Raw genomic sequence first — 23,216 nt, forward strand, 5'->3', positions numbered from 1 at the left:
ATTTCTTATCTTTAACCTAGAAACAAAAATATATAGATAGGAAATAAAAAGGATTTATAAGGTACAAGGAAAATATGTGCTGAAGATACACTGCTCCAACGCAACTACATTACATAATATTCTAGTTACTGTGAGTTAAGAAATTTTTTATTTTCACATTTCTTGTGAAAACTCTTTTATGCCTTCTCATGTACAAGTGTGTTTAATGAGTTTGTTTGTTTTTTTTAATCTTAATCTTGCTTATCTCCCTGAACTAAAAGAACAAGGTAACATATTCGAATTTAGACCAAAAGAAGTAGAGAAAAGAATGCTTCAAAGAGAAGAGGCAAAAGCTGGGACACAAATGAAAATGAGAACCAAGGGGTCCTCTGCCCACTAGAAACCTCAAAGCTTGCTCCGCACCCACTCAACCCACCACCCTCCACCACAAGCACTATTAAATTCGCTCTTCTTCATCCCTGGCCTTCCAACTGGGAGGCTGTAACATTTATAGGAGTGATCCTTAACGCATGGGCTTGACATGTTTTCAACTTCCCCAAAAGACCCTCAAACTCAGGAGCTCAACAGATGTCATAATTAAATTACTCAACACCTAACACTTTTAATTCTGAAATTATCCCCCATTCACAACGAATGACCTTCCTTCCACATCTCTAGGCCTCAGTTCCACTCAATGTGTGTGTCCTCACAGGGGCGCTGGCCAGAGCCTAGATGTTCCTTTCTTAGTCCATCACCTCTGTTCTGGTTTACTGCCCACCCATGCAGCCTGGATCCTGAATTAGTCACTGAAGAAGTGGATTCAGTACACATTGGCTTCCTATTTTCTCTATTGGCAACTGGTCGTAGGTTAGCCTCTCAAAGAAAGGACCAAGAGAAAGAACAGGAAAGGGTTTGAACCATTTTAATAGTTCGTATGAGAAACTGAGTCTTTTCTGATTAATTGGTAACAATCCCCAGCTGCCTGCTGGACTAGGGACATCCCTTGAGTCTTGCATTCCAAACTCTCCACTGTATGGTTACATTTCTCTCTCCAATGAGTTCCCAACCATATTCCATTGAGAAGATAGAGAAATGACAGGAGGGTTACTAGGAAGGCTAAAGTGAGCACTGAGTAGTTAGGACCCCAGGCTTCACCCAGAACAGCTCCACTTTTATTTAACAACAGGGAGATGTTCAACCAATCATGCTGCATGCAGAAGACACTACTGTTCAGCCATTAAACACCACATTTTGCTGATATAAAGAGTATGTTCACGATGTAAACACTATGTACAGCACTATCCAAAGTCTTCAATAGGTAATAGACCTAGGAATAGAAATTGTCTAGAGGGAAACACCTCGGAGTAAACCATGGTTATGATAGATTTATGAGTGCCTCTTAAATTTTCTGCTACTAATAGTCATTTTTAAACATATTTATATAAACTTTAAATTTCTAAAAAAAAATATTTTCTTTGAAAAAATTATTTCCTTTCTTATAAAAAATGGTCCCCCTTTCTGAAGTCTAGAAAGTGATTGATCAAACCTTACTCACCTCTGCTGGAATGTTCCCAGTTAGCATCTGGTGGCTGCCAGCAAGGAGAAGACCAAGCTAGGCTCTCACCCCAGAGGTTTCAAATACAATGAAACCAAAACCAACTCGAGTGGGAACAAGCAAACAACATCCCTCAGGCAAGATGCCTGTGTCTCTGTGTTGATCTTTTCTTCAATAACTCTCATTACACCTGCCTTACAGTCCTTGATGGTTAATCTCAGCAAATTGCCAGCCACTTGTAAAAGGCAAAGATAAAGAAAATCTAAGCAAAGAGAACATGAATATCATCCACACTGGAAGCTGGCAAGCTTTTCCCAAACATCAGCGGTTTCCTTGTAGACAAGACCTTCCTACTAAATCTTTCATGCTCACCAGGTGCTTTGCCTTCGCACGCTCCTCCTCATTAGATATCCTCTCACGAAGGATAGCTCTGGTCAACTGCTCGTTGGCAAAAGCCTTCTCTGCATCCAGTTCTTTGCTTTGCTTCAGTCTGAAAAGACAACAAAGTTCTAACTTAGATAAAAATAAAAAATTTTAATAGTTGACGTCATGTGTTTAATGGAATACTTAAATAAAAAGATAGAAACAGCCATAGCGTTAGTAGCTGAAGTCATCTTAACCTAAAATTTATCAATAGCAGGTATATTTTCTAATAAATCCTCATGCAGCCTTTATCCAAGCATTTAAAAGAAGAGAATTTAAATATACCAAGAGGCTAATCAATCTAACTGCTGAATTAGTTTTAAGAAGTTCTTCTTATGTCAAATTGAAATCTGCCCAACTAAATATTCTATCCCTGGTGACTCCATCTGCCCTCTGGAGACAGAAGTAATAGCTCTAATTAACAAGCCATGTATAAGACAAATATTTGAAGGTAACTATCATTCTCCCATCAAAACTGACTCTGCTATTTACTGACTCTACACGAGGCACCGTGCGAGGCACTGATGACACAGTACTGAAAAGGACAGTACCGGATCTCACGGACCTGCCATTACCACAGGAAATAAAAACACTATCAAAAGATCTTTCCTCCAGTGAATCTCTCATTTCCCAACAATCCTTATCTGCAAAAATGGCCAGATCTTTCAGGAGCAGGGTTCCTCACTTGTGAGATGACTCCAATTTGTCCCTTAGCTCCAAACTAAATGTTAACACTGCAGACGTGGTCCAGCAAAGTAAGACAGCGGAACCTCACCTCCCAAGATTGCCAACCAACGCTAATTCTACTAATGAAGCATCTGACTGCATTAGGTCTATCAACCTCATCACACAGTTAGATCATTCTAAGCTGCAATCCACTACAACCTCTCTCCTGTACATGACAAAGATGTGCCTGGGCCCATAAAGGTATTCAGTAATCCCTGAGTGAGAGTAGATTTCAGGCTAATCTCATGGACAAAGACTTTGATTGCCTTTTCTTCTTTGACAGAAAAACCCCTCTGTACCATCATATCCCTGAAGTTATAAGCGATGCTATAAAAAGAAAAAGTAAAATTGGTATGTTGGTATAGGTGAAATTCTGAGTGCAATCTACTTCGTAAGTGGGAATGATGAGAACCAAATTGAACTCAATACTAGTCTATCAAATTTCAGTTTTAAAAAGGATTCTTGAAAAGAAAAGAAAACTTTTGGTTACTAGTTTTAAACTGCTGTATTACCTTGATACTCTGAAGTTCTCACAAATCGATTCTAACAGATAAAATCAGTTTGCAAAACACATTCCAAAGTGATAATGCTTTCCCCCCTAAAAATTAAACTTGCGTAAACTTATGTCTTGAATAAAGATAAATAACAGAGGCAAATATACTTTTACCCAAATAAATCCTGGAGTTAAATAAAAGGAAAGCAACATGAGAAACAAAGTGGTCCACATAAGGAGAGCATGCTGACAGCTGCTGAAGTTACTGTACCAGATTAGAAAACAAGGCACATAAAGCATTTCTCCCAGCCTATCACTTGTAAGTAAAAGGCATTACTTATACTACTTATATTACAAGTGAGGTGTAACTAAAAATAACAACTATAATTTACTATAATTTACAGATCACCTACTATATGCAAACACTGTGCCAGGCACTTTATATACATACATAAAACTAGTATAAAATTCACATTTTTAATTATTAGGTCTTGGACATAAAGTGAGTTCTATATAACTAAAGCTTCTCAAATGTTCCACAATTGGTATATCAAATTTTAAAGCATTATTCACTTTAATAACATTTTTTCTGAGTTTACTTGCATATGGCATAAGTTTTAATTATAAATGGAGTTAAAAGTAGCTCAACTCTGGAAATATAAAGTTGGGCAAGTTAATGAAAAATGAAGCAATAACATAAGCACAAAAGTCTTCCATGTTATAATAAAAAAATAAAGATTATTCAGCTTGCAATATCTAATACAGATCCTCAGTCTAAACCAAGGCTCTACCACTTACTAGTTGAGTGTAGTTAATCTCCCTGGTCCTGTTATTCTCATGAGTAAAACAGACTGGTGTTAACATCTACCTTACAGGATTCTATACACAAAAGCACTTAGTACAAAGCCTGTGACACAATAAGCACTCAGTGCATTAGGTAAGTAGCAGAAATAACAATAGTACCCACTATGGCATCAGGAATACAGAAGCAGCAGTTATTTTCTGAAAAGAAGGAAATCTCTACATTCATTAAATCCACCATAACTACATATCGCCTGGTCCTCTCCATCTTTTTTCCCCCAATTCTTCCAAGTTCTGCTTTCTTTTCACGATCAAGCACCTCTAACAAGTAAATCGACTATAATGACTCTAGTAGCCCCCTCCTTGCACATGTTCCTTTCTTTGTTTCCCATAAGGGCAAGGATCTGGTTTACTTTTTTCCACTGCTATACACCCAGTGCCAAAACAGTACCAGCCCCACACCGCAAGCGCTCACAAAATACTTGAGTATATGCATGCATGAGTGAGTGGCATATTTCCGACTCATTGGAAAATGGAAAACAAGCTGCAGAAAACAGACGACTGGGGGACTTACGAAACTAGACACAAACAGAGCTCTACAAGGGCCAAGCCACCGTGATGCTCAGTGTCACACGTGGGATGATCCTGGACCACACCAACCTACCGAAGGCGGCTGTCTGACATTCTGTCACACTGCAGAGCCCCTGACTACCAACACCTAGTTACATTTGACTCTTGGTTGAAGAGACACGGGAGCGGCACAAACCGTCCAAGAAGAAATTCTCCTTTTTCTTACAGTTGCTTTCATTTTCTTACGAATAGACCTGCTCAAATTCTCAAACAGTTTATTCTAAAGGAATGCCTGAAAATAAAAGGAAAAAAAGAAAGGTCTGTGCAGTGACAGTTTCTTGAACAGAGTTTTCTATCTTTTAAGAAGTCTGGCAGTAGAACCCAGAACCAATCCTCACTACCTATTAACAGCTTAATGGTACAATCTAATAAACATCAGTTTTCTTAGCTTTAAATTTTGAAGTTTGAGCTTTATATAGCCCAAGGTTCCTGAGCCACCAAGGTCCCTGTTGTTTAAAACAAATAAGCGGGTGGGGAGGGTGGCAGGTATGAGATAAAATATGTCTTTCATTATTAACTTGGGTTTCCAAAGATTTAAGAATTACCTCAAAATAAATCTAAACATACCAAGTATCTTGGAGAATACATTCTCTTTTTTATTTACTGGCATTTCTCACTTATTATTTCAGATCTCCTGGTCTAATATTATTCTACATTAAGCCCTTGATTTAAGTTTCATTTAAATTTCCTTCTTTTAAATACGTATCTCTCCTCATTTAAATTCTCTAGAGTTTTAAGCAAAGAAGTAGAAGTTTAGTGTAAACTTTTCCTATTTGCATTAAGTAATTGGATAGCTTGCCTAAGCTTAATGAAACAAATACCAGTCAGCTCTGTCCTTACACCTCAAACCCTAGCAACTGAGCTCTTGTTCTCAGTATATTCTCAACCAGGTGAGAGATGTAAGATACATCAGCAAAATGAATTTCTAAAAATGAGCCAAATCTCTTATAATGAACAATATGACACATGTCCTTTAAACAGAAATAATAATTTACTCACAAATGTTCAGTTCTCATGGATATCTGGTATATAAAATTTATGTATTTCAGTTTGTGTAAAAACTGACCAATATTATTTTATTTCAAAGAACCTAAAAATTTTAAGAAAATTGGAGGAACATTTTTAAAGATAACGTTAGCTAGGCATGTTTTATAGATTCAGCTTTGTTGTTGTCTATGAAGGTGGCATTACTATTTAAAAAAATACATATAAGGAAAAAATGAGATGTGGAAAAGCACACAGGAGACATGAAATGACTTGATCTGATTTCCAAAGCCATGGTTCTTAAACCTGAAGAGTAACACAACCACCAACGCCACCACCACCAACAGGATTCAGCTTCCATTACGTTACTCACCTTTGTGGTCGTATAAGGACAGTTTTTACAAGCCACATTACTCATAATTATTTTAAAAGAAGCTCATTTTTTAATTTGCTTTCATTACATCAAGCCAGAGTTTGCCAGAGTCAAAATTATTACCAGCCCTTTCCCAAAGTGGTTTGGCTTTCAATGGCCCTAAATGTTTCTCTGAACCTCGGCACTGCTCATTTGGCAATTCACAAATACTCAGATTTATCTTCATGTAGGTTGACACATAAGTAATGCTACACAATTCTAGCTTAGGAAATTACTTTATAATTTAATATATAAGGCCATTATATTACTGAAGGAAAGTTGATAAGAACCTCAGATAATGGGTGAGAATAAATGGGAAACTGAGATTGTTCCAGATAAAGCGATTTGAGGAAATGATTTATCTAAAATTGAACTATGACCATTACACATAGAATATCTGCATAGTACTGCAATGTACTTAGACTGTTTCAAACACTAGAGGAGAAAAATGAGCGACTATGACCACAAAGGTCAGTTTTCATGCTAATGACGAATTTTATTTTAATGCATCATACTTTGTCAGAACATGCTGAATTAGCATTTTAAACAGAAAAGCTGAGCTGGTAATCCAACGAACTAATTATTAAGACTATTAAAAATAACGACAAAACAAGTATACAGCTTTCTATTAATAAGACTTTACCAAAATAAAAGTACATAGCAAGCTTAATATTTCTCAGCTCAAATAATTTCAAATCCTAGAAGGAAATATACATGCACTGTGATTCCGAAATAAACACATGAGAATGAATGTACACTAATATGGCCATGTCCTATTCATACATAGTATGTGTATATATACTGAATATGTAACATCTGTATGTATAACAGATAGAGTCAGCATTTATTAATGCTTGCTTTGTACCAGGAACAGGTCTAAGCACTTGACGGGTGTAACTCATTTACAATCCTCAACGGCACCCCTATCAAAACTGTTTTACTCTATTTCAGATGAGGAAGCTGAGGCACAGAGAAGTTTTGTAACAATAAGGCTTTACAGGATTTATGAAGTAATCTGCCCGGGGTCACAAAGCCAGTGAGAGAGGTGCAGCCAGGAAGGCTGATTTCAGAGCCTGCATTCTTACAGAAGATACACCCATGGACACACACATAATATATACACACTATTAGAATGTACGTGTGTGCATATACATATTAAGCCAGGGGGCAGGGGGAGAATTTTGTCTTATGCACCACTGCAACTCGGACATGCCACAGTGCCTGGCTCTTGGCAGGCATTCAATAAGCATTGTTGAAAGAAATTAACAGAGGATGAGCCTAGTTTAATACAATGGAACACAGGTACTCTTTATATAATGGTAATTTAGCAAGAAATGGCACTGTCTTGGAAAACTGAATGACTGCAATCTGGCAGACTTACAGTCAATCAGTATTACCTAACCAGCATTAAGACATAGTTCTGAATACAACCAAGAGGATGTTTATTTTGGTCATCTATGTTTATACGCAAATATCATTTAAAATGTCATTCAGAATTTAACAAAGTTTCCTTGCTTTACACAAGAACATTTTTTTAAACGTGTTTTTGTTTTAAAGCGTACTAAAATGTAGCCACAATCTGGCATTTTCCTGCATGGCTTTCAAAATGATGCCTAAAGGAAAAACTCAGCCTCTAACTGGAAGCCTACAGCTAATATAAGTTACCTACAGCTAATAGAGGTAAACATGGGGGATTTACCCATAGTTATGGCTTCACTGGTGGCTCAGATGGTAAAGCGTCTGCCTGCAATGTGGGAGACCCGGGTTCAATCCCTGGGTTGGGAAGATCCCCTGGAGAAGGAAATAGCAACCCACTCCAGTACTCTTGCCTGGAAAATTCCACGGATGGAGGAGCCTGGTAGGCTACAGTCCATGGGGTCCCAAAGAGTCAGACACGACTGAGCAACTTCACTTCACTTTCACTTCACCCACAGTTATAATCCTAAGTGGTTCTCATCTCCTCATTTGAGACAATCACCTCTTGTTCACACGTGGCATATTTCTTTGTACCTCAAGTCCCTATTTCAAGTCTCACTTGAGAACAAGTTCTACCTACCCTGGATTTTCTGGGACCATTTGCTTATCAAATACATTCTTTTACTGCACTGAAAAATAGATCTGTCTGTGAAAAGAATTCTGGTTTTAGTTCACAAGTTAACGTCACCATATCCAAGGCCCACGTCCCCCTCCCTCAGGAATTCACAATTAAACTTCCCTGAGGAAGTTACACAACACCCCAAACCGCCCTTGACTTGTATCTACTGAAGAATCTGTGGCCTCTTTCTTATCTGGCTTAAATGAGATATTTAGAGGCATCTTAAGCTAGAAAAATCATCTTTTTATCTTAGCGAGTATACACCAATTGTTATAATATTCAAAATACAAGTGAACAACAGTGGGAGCACCACACATACTGCATTGTGCTCAATCAGCAGGGCTTTAAGTAAACTGTTGTGTAGAAGTTGTAGCAGGGAATGCCCATGCATGACCTGTTACTATTGAAGACTTGTTTTCAAAGTATCTACACCCCCTCCCTTGAGAACACGTATCGGATGGGCGCTGCAGTTGTTTATTGACTAAGATGTTGAGGAGAACCACAGAGTCTTCCTAGGAAAAAGGAACCACAGGTCAAACGCAGGTATCTCTGGGGCAAATCCCTCTAACGGGCCCAGGTGAACAAGACATCAACTTAAACACTGGCCTCATCCCAGATGGGCTTGAGCCCGGGACAGATGGCAACATGAGATGTCCTCCTGAAGACAGAAAACCAGGACAACATTCCCAGTTCAAGTGACCTGTGAGACATGGGTGGGCCCAGAGCTACGAAGAAAGGACAGCAACTTAGTACACATCCTTACATATATAAAAGATACATCAAGACTTTAACAGTTTTCTGTACTTACGTTTGCTTTTTGTTTAAAAGACACATTTTCACCAGAACACGTATTTTGAAATTGGCCTTGTTAAGTCAGTAAGTCTTGGTAAACTTTTGGTCAGAGAGATAGAAGATATCACCGTTCTCCTTCCTAAGATTTGTAAGGGAAAGAATCAATACTTTTCCTCTCATCTATTTCAAAGGACTTTCAAGCTTAAACCCAACTGCAACCTCTCACCCTCCAAACATACAAAGAAACACACACCACCTAACTCACTCCAACACTTTTCACGGTAGATGTTTTAAAGTTAAAGCTTAGCAGAAACCACCATCAATCCCAGAGTAAACATTTTTAAAGGAAGAATAATTACAGAACATCTTTTTATTATTTTTTAAATCAGGTAGTCTTTGAATTTTTAATCATTTTTGATTCCCATGTTGAGCTGCTAATTTGATTAATGCATAAAGGTTAATGACTGTTGTCTTTAAAATCTGGCTTGTTATCAATACATAAGCGTGCCTTTTTGTTCTATTGAGGGCTGACAACCTTCATTTGTACCTTTTCTCATATTTCTTTTGCTTGGTACAGCTTTACCAATCCAGTAATTTTTTAACTTTTATTAAGATTAAACAAATAACTTTGTTTTACTTGTATGTCAAATAATACATAGCTCTTGGTGTGTGTATGTGTGTGTTAAAATAATCTGGCGCCCTTGATCTTTAAGTGGGCAACTGTGACCAGTCGCAATTATTAATAGTAAGAAACTGATACACTTAACTTTTATTTCTTTCATTTTATATTTTATCTACCATTAATCTTACTTTGCTCTTATTTCTTTTTCCCCTTTCCTTATTTTCCCAGTTATATCAAGTTACTATACATGCTCTTCCCCTCCCAAAAAGATCTTTGGTATTTTTCTTTGAGATTAGTGATCATTCTCTTCCTGAACATTCACAAACACTTCCCTACTATTGTTTAAAAACAAAATTCCTACTATTTTCTCAACCACCACCCTCTGCAAAGTCAGTAGCATGAAATCATTTGAATGCTTTGACTCTCAACCCCACCTCTTAGCTAAGAGTTTAGTGCTTTTAAATTCATACAATTCTTAGTTTTCCCATTAAGAATTTCTCTTCATTTTCAAAAACCCTTATTAGTAGCTTTATCAGATGTTCCCACTCTATCATCCATGCATCTACCCACAGTGAAAAGATGGATTCTCACGGGTGCTGTTACTCCTCTCCACCTTTCCCTAGTTAAGATCTCTGTTCTCATTAATTTGTAATTTGGTTCAAATTCTTTAAGAATCTTCCTAAGATGTACCAGCATGTCAGATTTTTAGTCTTGACTCAGTTTCACACACCCCTACTTTGTGAAGTGGGAGCCAGGAGTCTCTAAACCCCATGCCTGCTTTGCAGCTGGGTCCCTGTTAGGTTCTGCCAATAGAGGGCGCAAGAGGGAGCCCGCAGGCTGCTGGAGGGAAAAGGAATGCTCCAGTTTGCAGTGGACGCCTTTCAGCATCGCTCGGGCCTCACTGCTTCACACCAGCAGCAGCACTTGTTTCTGCAGCAGCAGTTCAATCCAGTTTGCAGGCTGCTCACACCTGCAAAAGCAACCTTCCTGCACCTCACTCTGGAAACACCAGCCCTGCCTACCTGGAGGGTCCTCAAAAATCAGACCCACTGGTCTCCCCTTCCCTAGGCTGCAGCTCCACAGACCCCTCCTCCCAGATTCAGTGTTTTAACTCCTAACTTCCTGTCAGTATTACCTCTGGGATAGCTGAGAGCTGCACTGTCAAATACCGCCGACACATGGCTATCAAGCTCATGAAATCTGTCCAAACTGAGATGAGCTGTCGATATAAAATACATACTGGATTAATACTGAGTATGGAAATAAGAATGTGACATGTCCCACTAACATATTTTATACTGATTATATGTTAACATACTGATTATATGTTAACATCTTGGATATACTAGGGAAAATAAAATCTTAGAATTATTTCCTTTTTTTGATGTGGCTACTAGAAAAATTATAATTACATAGATGGCTCACCATATATTTCTATTAACAGCACTGTGAGTTGCTTTGCTGTGGTTGTTTTGTCTTTTCAGCTCCTAAATGCTTCATTAACAATTCTTGCATTAAATTCTCTCCATAAAAGTAACTGATGAGTTTTGTCTCCTTAGTGGATTCTGATTGCTAGTTGTTTACATTAATAAGTTCTCCAAATCCTTACATATCTGTAAGTCTCTTTCTCACCCTGGCAGGTGAATGAGAGCTCACACAGAATCTGGGGCTCTCAGTCCTTTCTCAGGAATCCCTAGATGTCATTCTGCCTTCTAGCTTCCAGTTTGGCAAAGAAAAGCCTAAACCCGGACTGATCCCATTTCCTTTATAAATTAGTGGTTCTTTCTGTCAGGAAGCTTGTAAGATTTTCTCTTTATCTTTAGAGCTCAGAAATTTTAGCAGTCTGACCAGGTGCGCATCTTTTCTCATCAATCCCTCCCAGAATAGAGGCCTCTCAATTTGCAGACTCCAATCTTTCTTCAGTTCAGTGAAATGTTTTTATATCATTTAATTGTCACTGCTCCTCTCTCTCACTTCCCTTTATTTCCATCTAGAATTTAGTCTATTTCATCAAATATACGGAGTTATTCCCCTACCACCCTTCAATATCCATGAAATCAAGATGTACCTTAAAATCAGTGTATCTTACCAAGTGGCAACAGTTGCCAGTGCTACAAACACCAAAAGTACCATTCAAATATGCCAACAGTTCTTGCCAGAAACACCTTTTCTGAGAGCCTTTCTCCCAGGCTGCTGCTGCTTTTCATCTCCTACTCACCAGGGCTCTGAACTATGTTAAGCAGGGGTCCCTGCTCAGTCCCCTGTCAAGGGATCCAAGAGAAAGTCTCTCTTGTTCCTGTCTCCCACCCTCTACCCATCCAGAGCAGTCAACAGGGGCAGAGAAATCAGAAGGTTCTCTCAGCAACATTCAGATAGACTGGGGCTAACACTGGTGCTCCTTGCGCTGTGCCAAAACTAACCTAGTAGCTCACACCCATCCATCAGATGCTCTACTAAGAAAAAGCAGCTGGGAATTAGACTGAAATTGCAATGAGAATACAATGGAGATGCTTTCAAGCCTCCAACTCCTCCCTAGAAGCCTATCCACCTTTTACATTTCCATCCAATTTTCTTCCCCCACATTAAAGGGTTACTACTTCAAGTGTTTTAGGGCAGAGGAAAGGGATTTAAAGTGCTGGATGGGGCCATCTTGGGCACTGTACATTAATTCTTATGGAAACCATCTCCCTATATTGTATCTTCACTATAAGCTGTACTTTCCTTAAAAAAAAAAACAAAAAAAAAAACAAAAAAAAAAAACACCTTGTTCCTATAAAGAAACAGTCCTGAATATTCATTGGAAGGACTGACGCTGAAGTTGAAACTCCAATACTTTGGCCACCTGATGCAAAGAACTGACTCATTGGAAAAGACCCTGATGCTAGGACAGACTGAAGGCGGTAGGAGAAGGGGACGACAGAGAATGAGATGGTTGGATGGCATCACCGACTCGATGGACATGAGTTTGAGTAGGCTTTGGGAGTTGGCAATGGACAGGAAAGCCTGGCATGCTGCAGTCCATGGGGTCGCAAAGAGTCGGACACAACTGAGTGACTGAACTGAACTGATAAAGAAACACAGTCCCCCTGTGCTGCAAGCACTATGTAGTCTTTCTAGATATATACAGGGTAGAAACTACTAACACCAAAACAATCAAATAAGAGCAATTTTACATGGGGCTAGACAACATGGTCTGGTTTTGCAGCTCACCGATAATCATCAGCTTTAATTGAAGGACAGTTCTTGGAGAATCAGTGGAGAGAAGAGAAACCACCTATATCACAGAGTACTGCTTTGATTAAGTATTACACAGTAGTAAGTTCAAGATTAAACTCCACGGCAAGCACCTGTTCTATAATGCTGGTGAAACGCTCGGCCAATTGCCATAAAGGGCAGTCTAGCTGAGAGAAAAAGGACATCCTCTTTGGAAAGCTGAAGAGCAAATGAAGTTGCATGTGAAACACGGGGACAACCCACCTCCAAAGGGCATGTGCTGCAAAAGCAATTTTGTTCCCAAAACACTATTTGAAACCCACTCCAACAACAAAACAATAAACAGTCAAATTTTTTATCACTGAGCACAACCACAGTTGTTACTGTTAACTAGTTAAACACAGGCTTGCAAAAAGAACCTCGATCAGTCTCACTTTTGAATAAAGATGGCCCCATGATTTTTACTTCAACTACTCTACAACCTCAAAACAAATATCAAGAGTTGAAGGGGCTTTCTCCTTGAGACCCAGCTCATCTTTCCATTTAAAGTCACCGTGGACCACACAGGAAATACGACAGACAGCTTCAGCACCCACCATGCCCACCCCACACTGTGCTGTTCCCAAACAACACGATCCATGTTCACGCCTCTCTGACACTGTTCATCAGCTAAAAATTCATTCCTTGGCAGGTGTTTTATTTCTAGCATTCCCTACGAAATCATGCTGAAGAAAAAATAAATTCAAATAGAAGCACATTGATCTGAAAGCCACACTATGCAGTTCATTGGATTTCGTTTTAATTTTCACCTTAAACACAAAATGAGACGGCAGAAACACGTATCAAAAGAGCAAATGAAGTGAAAGTCTGCATGATTTTACCTACTGTCATCTTAGGGTAACTCCTCTTCATTTCCTTACCCGCCATTTCCCCGTCTCTGACTCACAAGTTAAATCACAGACATACTTTAAGAAATAAGAATTGCATTCAGAAGGCACATCAATGACAAAAATAAAAGAAACAAATGGAGTTGCCCAAAATGAAAATGCATTAAAAAGCACTTTTCAGGAATGTACTGTGCAGACCATAGTGTGAGGACAAGGACTCGCCCCACAGGAGACACGGCGGAACAGAGAGGCCTGGCTCATGAGGAGTCAGCCGGAACTCAGTTCCTCTTTATTCTAACAAAAGCATTCAGACTTGTGTGGTCCTTTCTCTCTCTGCTCCATTTCAGTTCAGTCGCTCAGTCAGTCATGTCCCACTCTTTGCGACCCCATGGACTGCAGCACACCAGGCTTCCCTGTCCATCACCAACTCCCAGAGTTTACTCAAACTCCCATCCATCGAGTCAGTGAGGACATCCGACCATCTCATCCTCTGTTGTCCCCTTCTCCTGCCTTCAATCTTGCCCAGCATCGGGGTCTTTTCCAATGATCAGTTCGTCACATCAGGTGGCCCAAGTACTAGAGTTTCAGCTTCCTTCCAATGAATATTCAGGACTGATTTCCTTTAGGATGGACTGGTTGGATCTCCTGGCAGTCCAAGGGACTCTCAAGAGTCTTCTCCAACACCACAGCTCAAAAGCATAAATTCCTCGGTGCTCAACTTTCTTTATAGTCCAACTCTCGCATCCATACATGACTACTGGAGAAACTATAGCTTTGACTAGACGGACCTTTTGTCTGTTCCATTTGATTTGTTACTTTTAATAGGGAAGACTTTAGATACAACTTATGTCATTCAAATGGAAAAATGCGTTAACATTCAACTAATAACAGCTATCATTTATGGAGTACCTCCTTATGCCAGGGATTTTAACAGGAGTTTTACATACATTATTTCATTTAATCCTCACAAAAAAATCCCAGAGAGTCGTTGTCATTCACCTTTTAGAAATGAAGAAACCAAAACCGAGAGAAGTTCAATAAACTGCTCAAAATATGGGGTGGTAATTGTTTTCTACCTCTGTAACTCCAGAAACCACATGCAAGTCACTATACTACACGGTTCTGACTACGTGAACTAAAACGTTCAGCCAAAGCCCCCCAAAGTAAAACATTCCATGTTCTGATCCAAATATTAGTACATGCATTTAGTTTTTCCTCCCTCCCTTAACAAAGCCCTTCCTTCTTCCATCCATCTATGGAGGACACAATCTACTGGCCCTGATGCAGCTACAAATATGAACACAGGTGCTGATACCACATGGTGACGAGTGGCTGTCAGACTATCCAGGAAGTGCTTCCACGCTTTTCTTTTTCCACCCACAGACTCCCGAGGTCAAGAAATACTGCCACAGTGCTATTCCACAGGCACCAACCCACGTATAAAATTACATGAATGAAGAAGCATAAACTAAAGATTACAGTCATGCTGAGTATGAGTGCAACACAATGTATAATAACACTGTGAAAAATTCAGAGGTTTGTGACGGTCTTTCGCCCTTCAGTTTACTAAGGCTGAGAAGGTAATAAATTACTGTCTTAAGCTGCTATGCAAAGGTCCGAGTGCCTAGGCAGTGCCCAAAGTTAGTAGTTACAGAAGTGGGATCCTCCCAAACCCCTTCACTAATCCCGAGTGTAATTATAAGTGAAAAGGAAAAGGAAGCGTGGTGTTGGAGTGAGGAGGATGTGTGCTCACCAGGCTTTTGAAATGGACCGTTGACTATGGGGCAGACTATCAAGAAGGGAAACACAATGGTGTGGGAGCAATATTAACTAAGCTAATCGTTACACTCATGTTTAACAACATCAAAACTTCAAGATGGCAGGTAAACCGCACCGACCCACACAAAGGAAAATCCTTTCACGGTGTTAACAGCCATTTCTAAATTCCAACTATATTACAGGCCTGAGGAACTGAGGCTTTTTAATTATGCAATATTCGTCACTGACATAGTGTTCCAATCCCACGCAGCACGAACCATGTTAGCTAAACCAACAAAATGAATAATTTAACTCCTAGCCAGCAGGAATTCGCTATGCCACCTTCATTATTTACCTCATAACACCCATTCCTCTCATTTTTGAAATAACAGCTGTAGGTGTTCAAGATGAGCCCACTGGCTACTTACACAGATTCTGATCCATATTATCACAGGAAAATTAATCCATCCTTCATCCCCCCCCCAAAAAAAAAATCTAGGTAATCAAGGCTGTAACATCAGCCTTCCCTCTTACTGGTCTTCCTCATTAAATTCTAACCCATCAAATGCCAATAATCACTAACACATAATATAATCAAGAAAACCATACTTCAGATAAAGCTCATAAGCTATATTGTCGCCACAGCACACACACACAAAAAAAGTATCTCCTCAGCAATTGTGTATTTTCACACCTTTTGCTATTTTAACTTTCTTCTTGCACCAGAAAACAGAATTTCTTTTCTTTTTTATTAAGAAGGGACAATTTTAGCATATTAGACAAAATGTTTCTATCATTTTCCTTCCTGGGAAGAATTTTATGGACTCTCAGTGTAACTAACAGGATTGTGAAAAGCAGCGAGAAACCAGATGTGTTCCTGGTGATCCACAACAAATTTTGTCAGAGACCAAAGCTAGAACTCCATCTCTCACTCTCAGCCAAGTATCAGAAGCTTCCCAGTCACTCCACGGTGCGCAGGAGGCCTCTCCAGCTTCTATTCTGCAGATATGACAGCCATCGTAGAGATGTGAAAAATGGCCCCTGAAGCAGATACCGCAGTTTTATAAGCAGCTAGAATTGTACTAAATTGTACTCAACTCCTAGTTAAAACAATTTTGAAGATAAATAAATACTGTCAAGGAAGAAAAATTTCAGGGATAACTATAAATTTCATTAAGATATATAGCAGATGTTACATGCAACATGAATATTCATCCCATCTGGCTTCTACTGCAATCCATTTTATCTTTACAGTGATATCCAAATATCCCAATGTAAAATGCTTACACTGTACAAAACTTCAACGACAACACGTTTGTGGTGCAAACAGTTTGTCACTTTTTGCTTAGTTCAACATGACTAAGTTCGTTAATGTATTTTGACAGACTTGCATAACATCCTAAAATGTTTTGAACAATGCAGTTTAGGCCGCAATGCAATATTAATGAGTGAATAATGTTCTTGAATATAAGGTTTAATATTTAATGATTCAGAGTGCTGCCTGGATTTGATGCAGAAGAAAAATGTGGTTTGGAATCACTGCATTTATCTGGGGACCTGCAAAAAAGACTACGGACTCCAGGCAAACCTTTAACCTAAACTTTGAGCTGAGGTCTCAGGTGTGAAATTGATGCTTTGCCAACTGAATTTCTAGAGCTTATCAGTATTCACAATATCACACCATCTATCAAATGTCATTCACCAGAATTTTTAAATTACTAGGAACTCACATGTCTGTGCCAAGAGGTGTGGGGAAAAAATATGGAGGGTTAGTGTAAAAACAGCATTGCATGGTCTACATTTAAATACATTGAGGAACCAAATCTGCCAGTTGCATCCACATGTCAATTCGATTATTCATAGCAAGTTCAGATCAATAATGACTTATCTCCATATCTTCTATATATATAAAGAGAAGTTGCTAATCTAAAACATTTCAGGGAAGCTGAAGCTGGTTCAATGTGTCCATCTAATCCAATGAATGGATAATCCTCACACACTATACGACTTGCCTCATTTACAAACAATACTATCTCTTACAGATGAGCAAAAAAAGAATAAGAGCAGGATTTACTGAAATCAGTTAAGTAATACTCAAAACCTCAGCACTGCGAAGAAAGGACTGTAAAGCACTCCTTAGTGGAATGTTACTATTACAAAACCCCAGTCAAAGGATGTAAATAATGCCTAATATCTCACATTCCTCGGCATGCACAGTTCACAACAGCCAAGTCACCAGTTACGAGGTTAAGAATTGACTCTGCCACATACTGATTTCCAATATAACCTCTCTGATCTGCTGGTTTTCTCACAAGAAGAGGGGCACAGTCACACCCTCTGTCACACAACTGTTACAGAATCAAATTAAATGATACTGGTAACCACTAAGTCAAACAAAAAGCATCCACAGCAATGTGAGTAAACAAAGAAAAACCTGGGTAGCCTTTACCAAGCACCTGCAATCACCTTGGGAAAGGCCTTCACTGACATGATCACCATGGTGGCGGGAACACAAAGAACAGGCAACAGCAATTTCTATGTTGTCTCCTTAATTTCTACAATAAAGGAGGAAAATAAGCACGAAATAATAGAAGAAGCAACACAAATACACGGCTGAAATAGTTTCTCATCTTAAACTTCCATGTGATGTCTTATTTCGATAGTTTATAAGGTATCTTCATTTGGGGAAAAAAGTATCAATGATACTCAATGCTGTATTAACCAATTTGATATAACATGTTCTTATCGATAAAGTATTTACTGAGTATGTATTATGTGCTGAGTATACAAAGCGTTATGTTAAAAAAAAATCAGTGATTCTACCATCAACCACAGTAACATCCCTTCCTTTATGTCATAAGATCTAAACGAAACTACTAAGTTCACTTTATTCCATTTTTACCACATCAGCAACTATATCAAAAATTATTTCAAAAAGAAGTAAAACCATTTTCAAATGTGTAATGTAGAAAACTTGAAAAGCTTGCCAATGATACATAAATAGTCTTAGTTCACTGTAAGATCTTAATTACCACCACTGCCATGGAGAGTCCATTTTTTTTCTGTTTAAACCATTTAAAAGAATTGATGCTATAATTCAAAGAAAATTAATTAATTTCTCCTAAGCATCAGTCCTGATGCTCCTGCAGGTAATGATGGTGTCTCTTTAAGGGCACACAGATTGAGTAATTAGACTTTTCTCAAGTGTGAATAACTGAGATGAAAAAGCAGGTATTCACTGGCATTTTCTACACACTTTAATCCAAAAAAAAATATTAAATTATCAATGCATCAGCTTTTACGATTATTCTCTAGTTTACAACATACTTAAGGGCAGAACAGAATCCTTAGGAAAATGACAGGAAGAATAAACAAGAAACTGTTAATGATGGTTACCACTGGGGAGTGAGATGGGGTACTGGACTTAGCTTTTTCCACTGGTGATGTTGACATTTTATGTAAACTACATTTAAATAAAATATGTTAGAGCAGCACTGACTATTAGAAACAGAACGCAAACTAAAAATGCAGTTGTAAATTTTCTAAAAGTCACATGAAAAAAAGTAAAAAGAACCAGGTCAAATTCATTTTAAAAATTTATCTTATTTACCCCAATATATCCAAAATATTATCACTGCCATGTATAATCAATACAAATTATTAAAGAGATATTTCATATTTTTTTCATAGTGAGTCTTTGAAATCTGGTGGACATTTTATATTTAGAGCAGCTGCCAATTTGGACCAACCACACTTCAAGTGCTTAACTGTACAGGGCTACAAAAAGTTTCAAAAGGCCTATCAAGGCATAAGTTAGGTATTTTTTTTCCTAAATTTCAGAGCAACAAATAATAAATAAATGAAAACTTCTCTTATCAGTTCTCAGCTCATGGCAAGCTACTGTCTCACTACCGATTTCTAAGATCTTTATCCAACCCTTGTATGCTATTTACTTTCTTGGTACATATATATTTCATGTGCAATGCCACTAACTGTCTTCATTTCAGAGTTTTAACTATTGATACATTAGCATAAGTGGCTACAGCTAATCACCTGGATCTCTTCTCAGAATATCTTTAAAAAACTAAACACAATTGCATCCTTTTCTGCCACACGTAACACTGCAATATTCCAACAGTGGAGACCCATGGACTTTATAGCTCCCAGCCCTTGAAAACAATTTTCCGAGCCAAAAAAAAAAAATTGAAAGGCATGAATACATAAGGAAAACCATCAATTTTAGAAATCATACTACCCGAAAGAATATTTTTCAAACTAAAAGCTACATTTACTTTTTTTAAATCACTTGTTGCTCTGAAAAGAATAAAATAGTTCTCCTTTCTCCCACTTACCACTTTGGGCATGCATGCATGTATGTGTAGTTGCTCAGTCATATCCAACTCTTTGCAACCGTTTGGACTATAGCCTGACAGGATCCTCAGTCCATGGGATTCTCCAGGCAAGAACACTGGAGTGGGAAATTTCCTTATCCAGGGGTTGCAATTTCCTTATCCAGGGGATCTTCCCACCCCAGGGATTAAAACTGCGTCTCCTGTGTCTTCTGCATTGCAGGCAGATTCTTAACCCGCTGAGCCACATAGGAAGCCCCATTCCTGGGCACATTCTTGAAAAAAGATAATCAATGGCTCATGCAAAAGAGAACAAATTCATATAGCCTCCTTTAGCTTATCTTTCCTGTATTTTCACCAATATAAAGACTTTCTATACTTCTTAGTAAGAATAAAAGCAAGAAGAAGTAAGAAAGAGCATTTGAAGAAAACACTATACAACTAGAGAATAATTCTCTGAAATGGATGGATGGATGGATCAGATAGACAAACACATTTATAGAGCATCTGCTATGATTCTGTGTGAGTCACTGGGCAATGCTAAGAAGTTTACACGGAATATCCCATTTAATCCTCAAAATAACCCTGACGATAACCAATGGTAGGTGTCATAACTGTCCTCCAACTGATGAGTAAACTGATCCTTGAAGAAGTTAAGCAATTACTATGTAGCCTCCAAACTAGTAACCTGTGAAGCTGGAATTAAAGCCAAGTAGTAGTACTCTTGCCTGGAGAATCCCATGGACGGAGGAGCCTGGTGGGCTACAGTCCATGGGGTCGCAAAGAGTCGGACACGACTGAGCGGCTTCACTCACTCCCTCACTCACTCAGTCCGACCTTTGAGACCACACATCACCCTCTGCTGCTCTTCAGCTCAAAGACAGACAGGAGTCCTCTGTAAGAATAAGCATTTTATATTGAAAGTTTAATGTGTGCCAGGCACTCTATATACATTATCTTATTTCATCTTCATTTAAAAAAAAGCTCATCAGGTGAGTATTCCCACTAACCCAATTACACAAGAAGAGTAGGTGGAAAAGGGTGAGTCACCTACTCGGGATCACAGATCACTACTGTGAGGCAGAGCCAGTCCTCAGATTAGATCTCTATACAAAGACAATACTTGGTCCTTATTTTTTTCCCCTTATAATTTAGGTGGATTTGTAATTAGTATAATGGTAGAAATCCATGATAATTACGTTTTCCTGCTATCGGAATAATTTTACTCGTAGTATGTAACAGTTCACAAAAAACATATTCACATACTCTGTATAGAGATAACCTGGATGAAGGTGAGCACTACCAAAAAAAAAAGACCACTCACATAAGACTACTAGAGGCTACAATAATTTCTAAATCATTTTTAGCTTGTTTTAATAGAATTAACTCAGAATGGGAGTACTATTTAAATAGGGACACAATCACATTTTTTTTTATTTTCAACTATCTATAGAACCCTCATTAAAACTGCTCTTCCATTACATGTCACATAATAATAACATCTCCTGAACTCTTCATACACAATACAATCATACTGGCAGTAAATGTTGCAATGATATTAACTTACATTCATTTAAATAGTGACTGCACAAGAATAAAAATGAAAATGAGTGACACTGTTCTAAGTTTCATAATGGTTTCCAGGATGAAATGAAATGGCTAAGTCACTGAAAAATAAAACACACATTTGTATTTCTACAAGTTACATTATATACATGTCTGAGAATGGGGTGAAAAAATAAGTAACTAATGAGACCAATTCAGAAAGCTTTTGAAAAAAATTAATCCTAAAAGCATTAAGGATCTATGCTTTAAAATTAACCAAGATAACCCTCAGAAAGCAGATTCTCAAGTAAGATAAATGTTTCAAAGACAATATGCATATGCAACAAGATTTACAACAGACTGTTAGAACTTGAAACTCTCATTATTGCCAATTCTTAAAAATTCCACATCAGCAGGGCTAAAGGAGTACAGAATTGGCAAACATGCTCCTAAAATAGAGAACTGCTGGCTTTAAAAAAAAAAAAAGAAGGGCTTCAAATGGTAAATTAACCTCTCTGAGTTTGGGTCATTTCAATGGAAAGACAAAATAAAGCAATATTTTTAAAAGCAAAATTAAGAATAGCATATAACACCATGGAGTTTTTATTTTTATCTGTGTGAGATACATAAAGCTAGTTAAATATTCACATAGCTCAAAAATTTAACAATGGAGGGGAGATCGTTTGGTCAGAGCCCTGGATGTATGGCAGTGAAGAGGCACCAGTGGCTCTAAAGACCAGTTTCACTGCCTTCCTTGCCATGAGAAGCCACTATAATTGATAGTTAGTTGTCAAGTTCAAATGTAGCCAGTCTTCTGTTTTATACCTGTGGAGGCTCAGTGCTTCAACTCAAGATGCTGCCCCAAGTTATCTGCCACTTTTAAGAGGCTACTCTTTGGCCTATTTGTTTTATTACTACAAACATACCTACTTAGCTAAAAACAGATGGATAGAGACATATGACATTATTTTCACAAATCAATTAAATCCTAGCCTTAACCCTTTTTATACTTCAAGCCACAATCACTGAAAAAATCCTGAGGAAAATAGTTTTCATTAGAAAATCACCACTCAGAATTTTGGACCTAGAAGATACTCAGAATTTTGGACCTAGAAGATACTTCAACGAATTAATAGGAGACTTTATTTCCTACTGAGGAAGAACACCACCATACCCATCAACTCACATACATGTATCTATCAATCAGTCTAGTCAACCTGTTATGGATTAAATCAGTCCCTCTCAAGTTCATTATGTTAAGCCCTAACGCCTAGTTCCTTGGAAGGTACCCCAGCACCTTAGAAGGTGACTTGACAATAATCCAAAATGATCTGACAAGTATTTACTAGGCATCTGAACTCTCTTGGCACTCCATCAGGAACAAAAAGACTACACACTCTATCCCACTAACCACTACTAAAATTAATGAAAATACTAGTTGAATAAACAGATATGACAAGGCATGGTCATGTGGGCATAATGTAAAACCATCACCTGTTTTATTATTATAGTCCCAATATCTGGAACAAGAAGACAAAAGCAGAGATTCATATTGGCAGTGAGCTAACTTGCACAATTTCTTGAAAGTAATTTGGCAACAATAATATTCTGCACAACCTCTGACCTAGTAATTCCACTTGGTAAAAATTTACCCTAAAGAAATAATACTGGGTATGTGTAAATGTAATAACAGGTATATTCAAAGCAGTGTGTTCATGATAGTGAACCATTCTGAACCATTTATTTGGAAGCCTCAATGTCTTACAGTGAACTACCATGAAATTACCTATTGACAGAACATATCCATGATACATCTTAATGATAAAAACAAAGCAGCTCAAAAAAAAGGGATAGTATGACACCACTTCCGTTATTCTCCCCCTTCGTATGTACGCCTGTATACCAAAACATTTACAACAGTTGTGTGTGAATTAGTGGGACTGTGGCCATTT

At 38.2% G+C, this 23,216-nt stretch overlaps 1 protein-coding gene across 4 annotated transcripts in view; it reads right to left on the minus strand.

The window, feature by feature from the left end:
* The window catches only part of CHCHD3 (coiled-coil-helix-coiled-coil-helix domain containing 3), a 289,394-nt gene that overhangs the window by 192,653 nt on the left and 73,525 nt on the right, over positions 1-23,216 (minus strand). For all 4 annotated transcript variants that reach the window (XM_081532916.1, XM_081532914.1, XM_081532915.1 and 1 more), the window contains exon 4: positions 1,907-2,024. In XM_081532916.1, coding sequence (XP_081389042.1) covers positions 1,907-2,024 — 118 coding nt within the window. The remainder of the gene's footprint in view (positions 1-1,906; positions 2,025-23,216) is intronic.

Source organism: Giraffa tippelskirchi, chromosome 10 (assembly GCF_054371585.1).
Source record: "Giraffa tippelskirchi isolate mGirTip1 chromosome 10, T2T-mGirTip1v1.2.pri, whole genome shotgun sequence".
Lineage (NCBI taxonomy): Eukaryota > Metazoa > Chordata > Mammalia > Artiodactyla > Giraffidae > Giraffa > Giraffa tippelskirchi.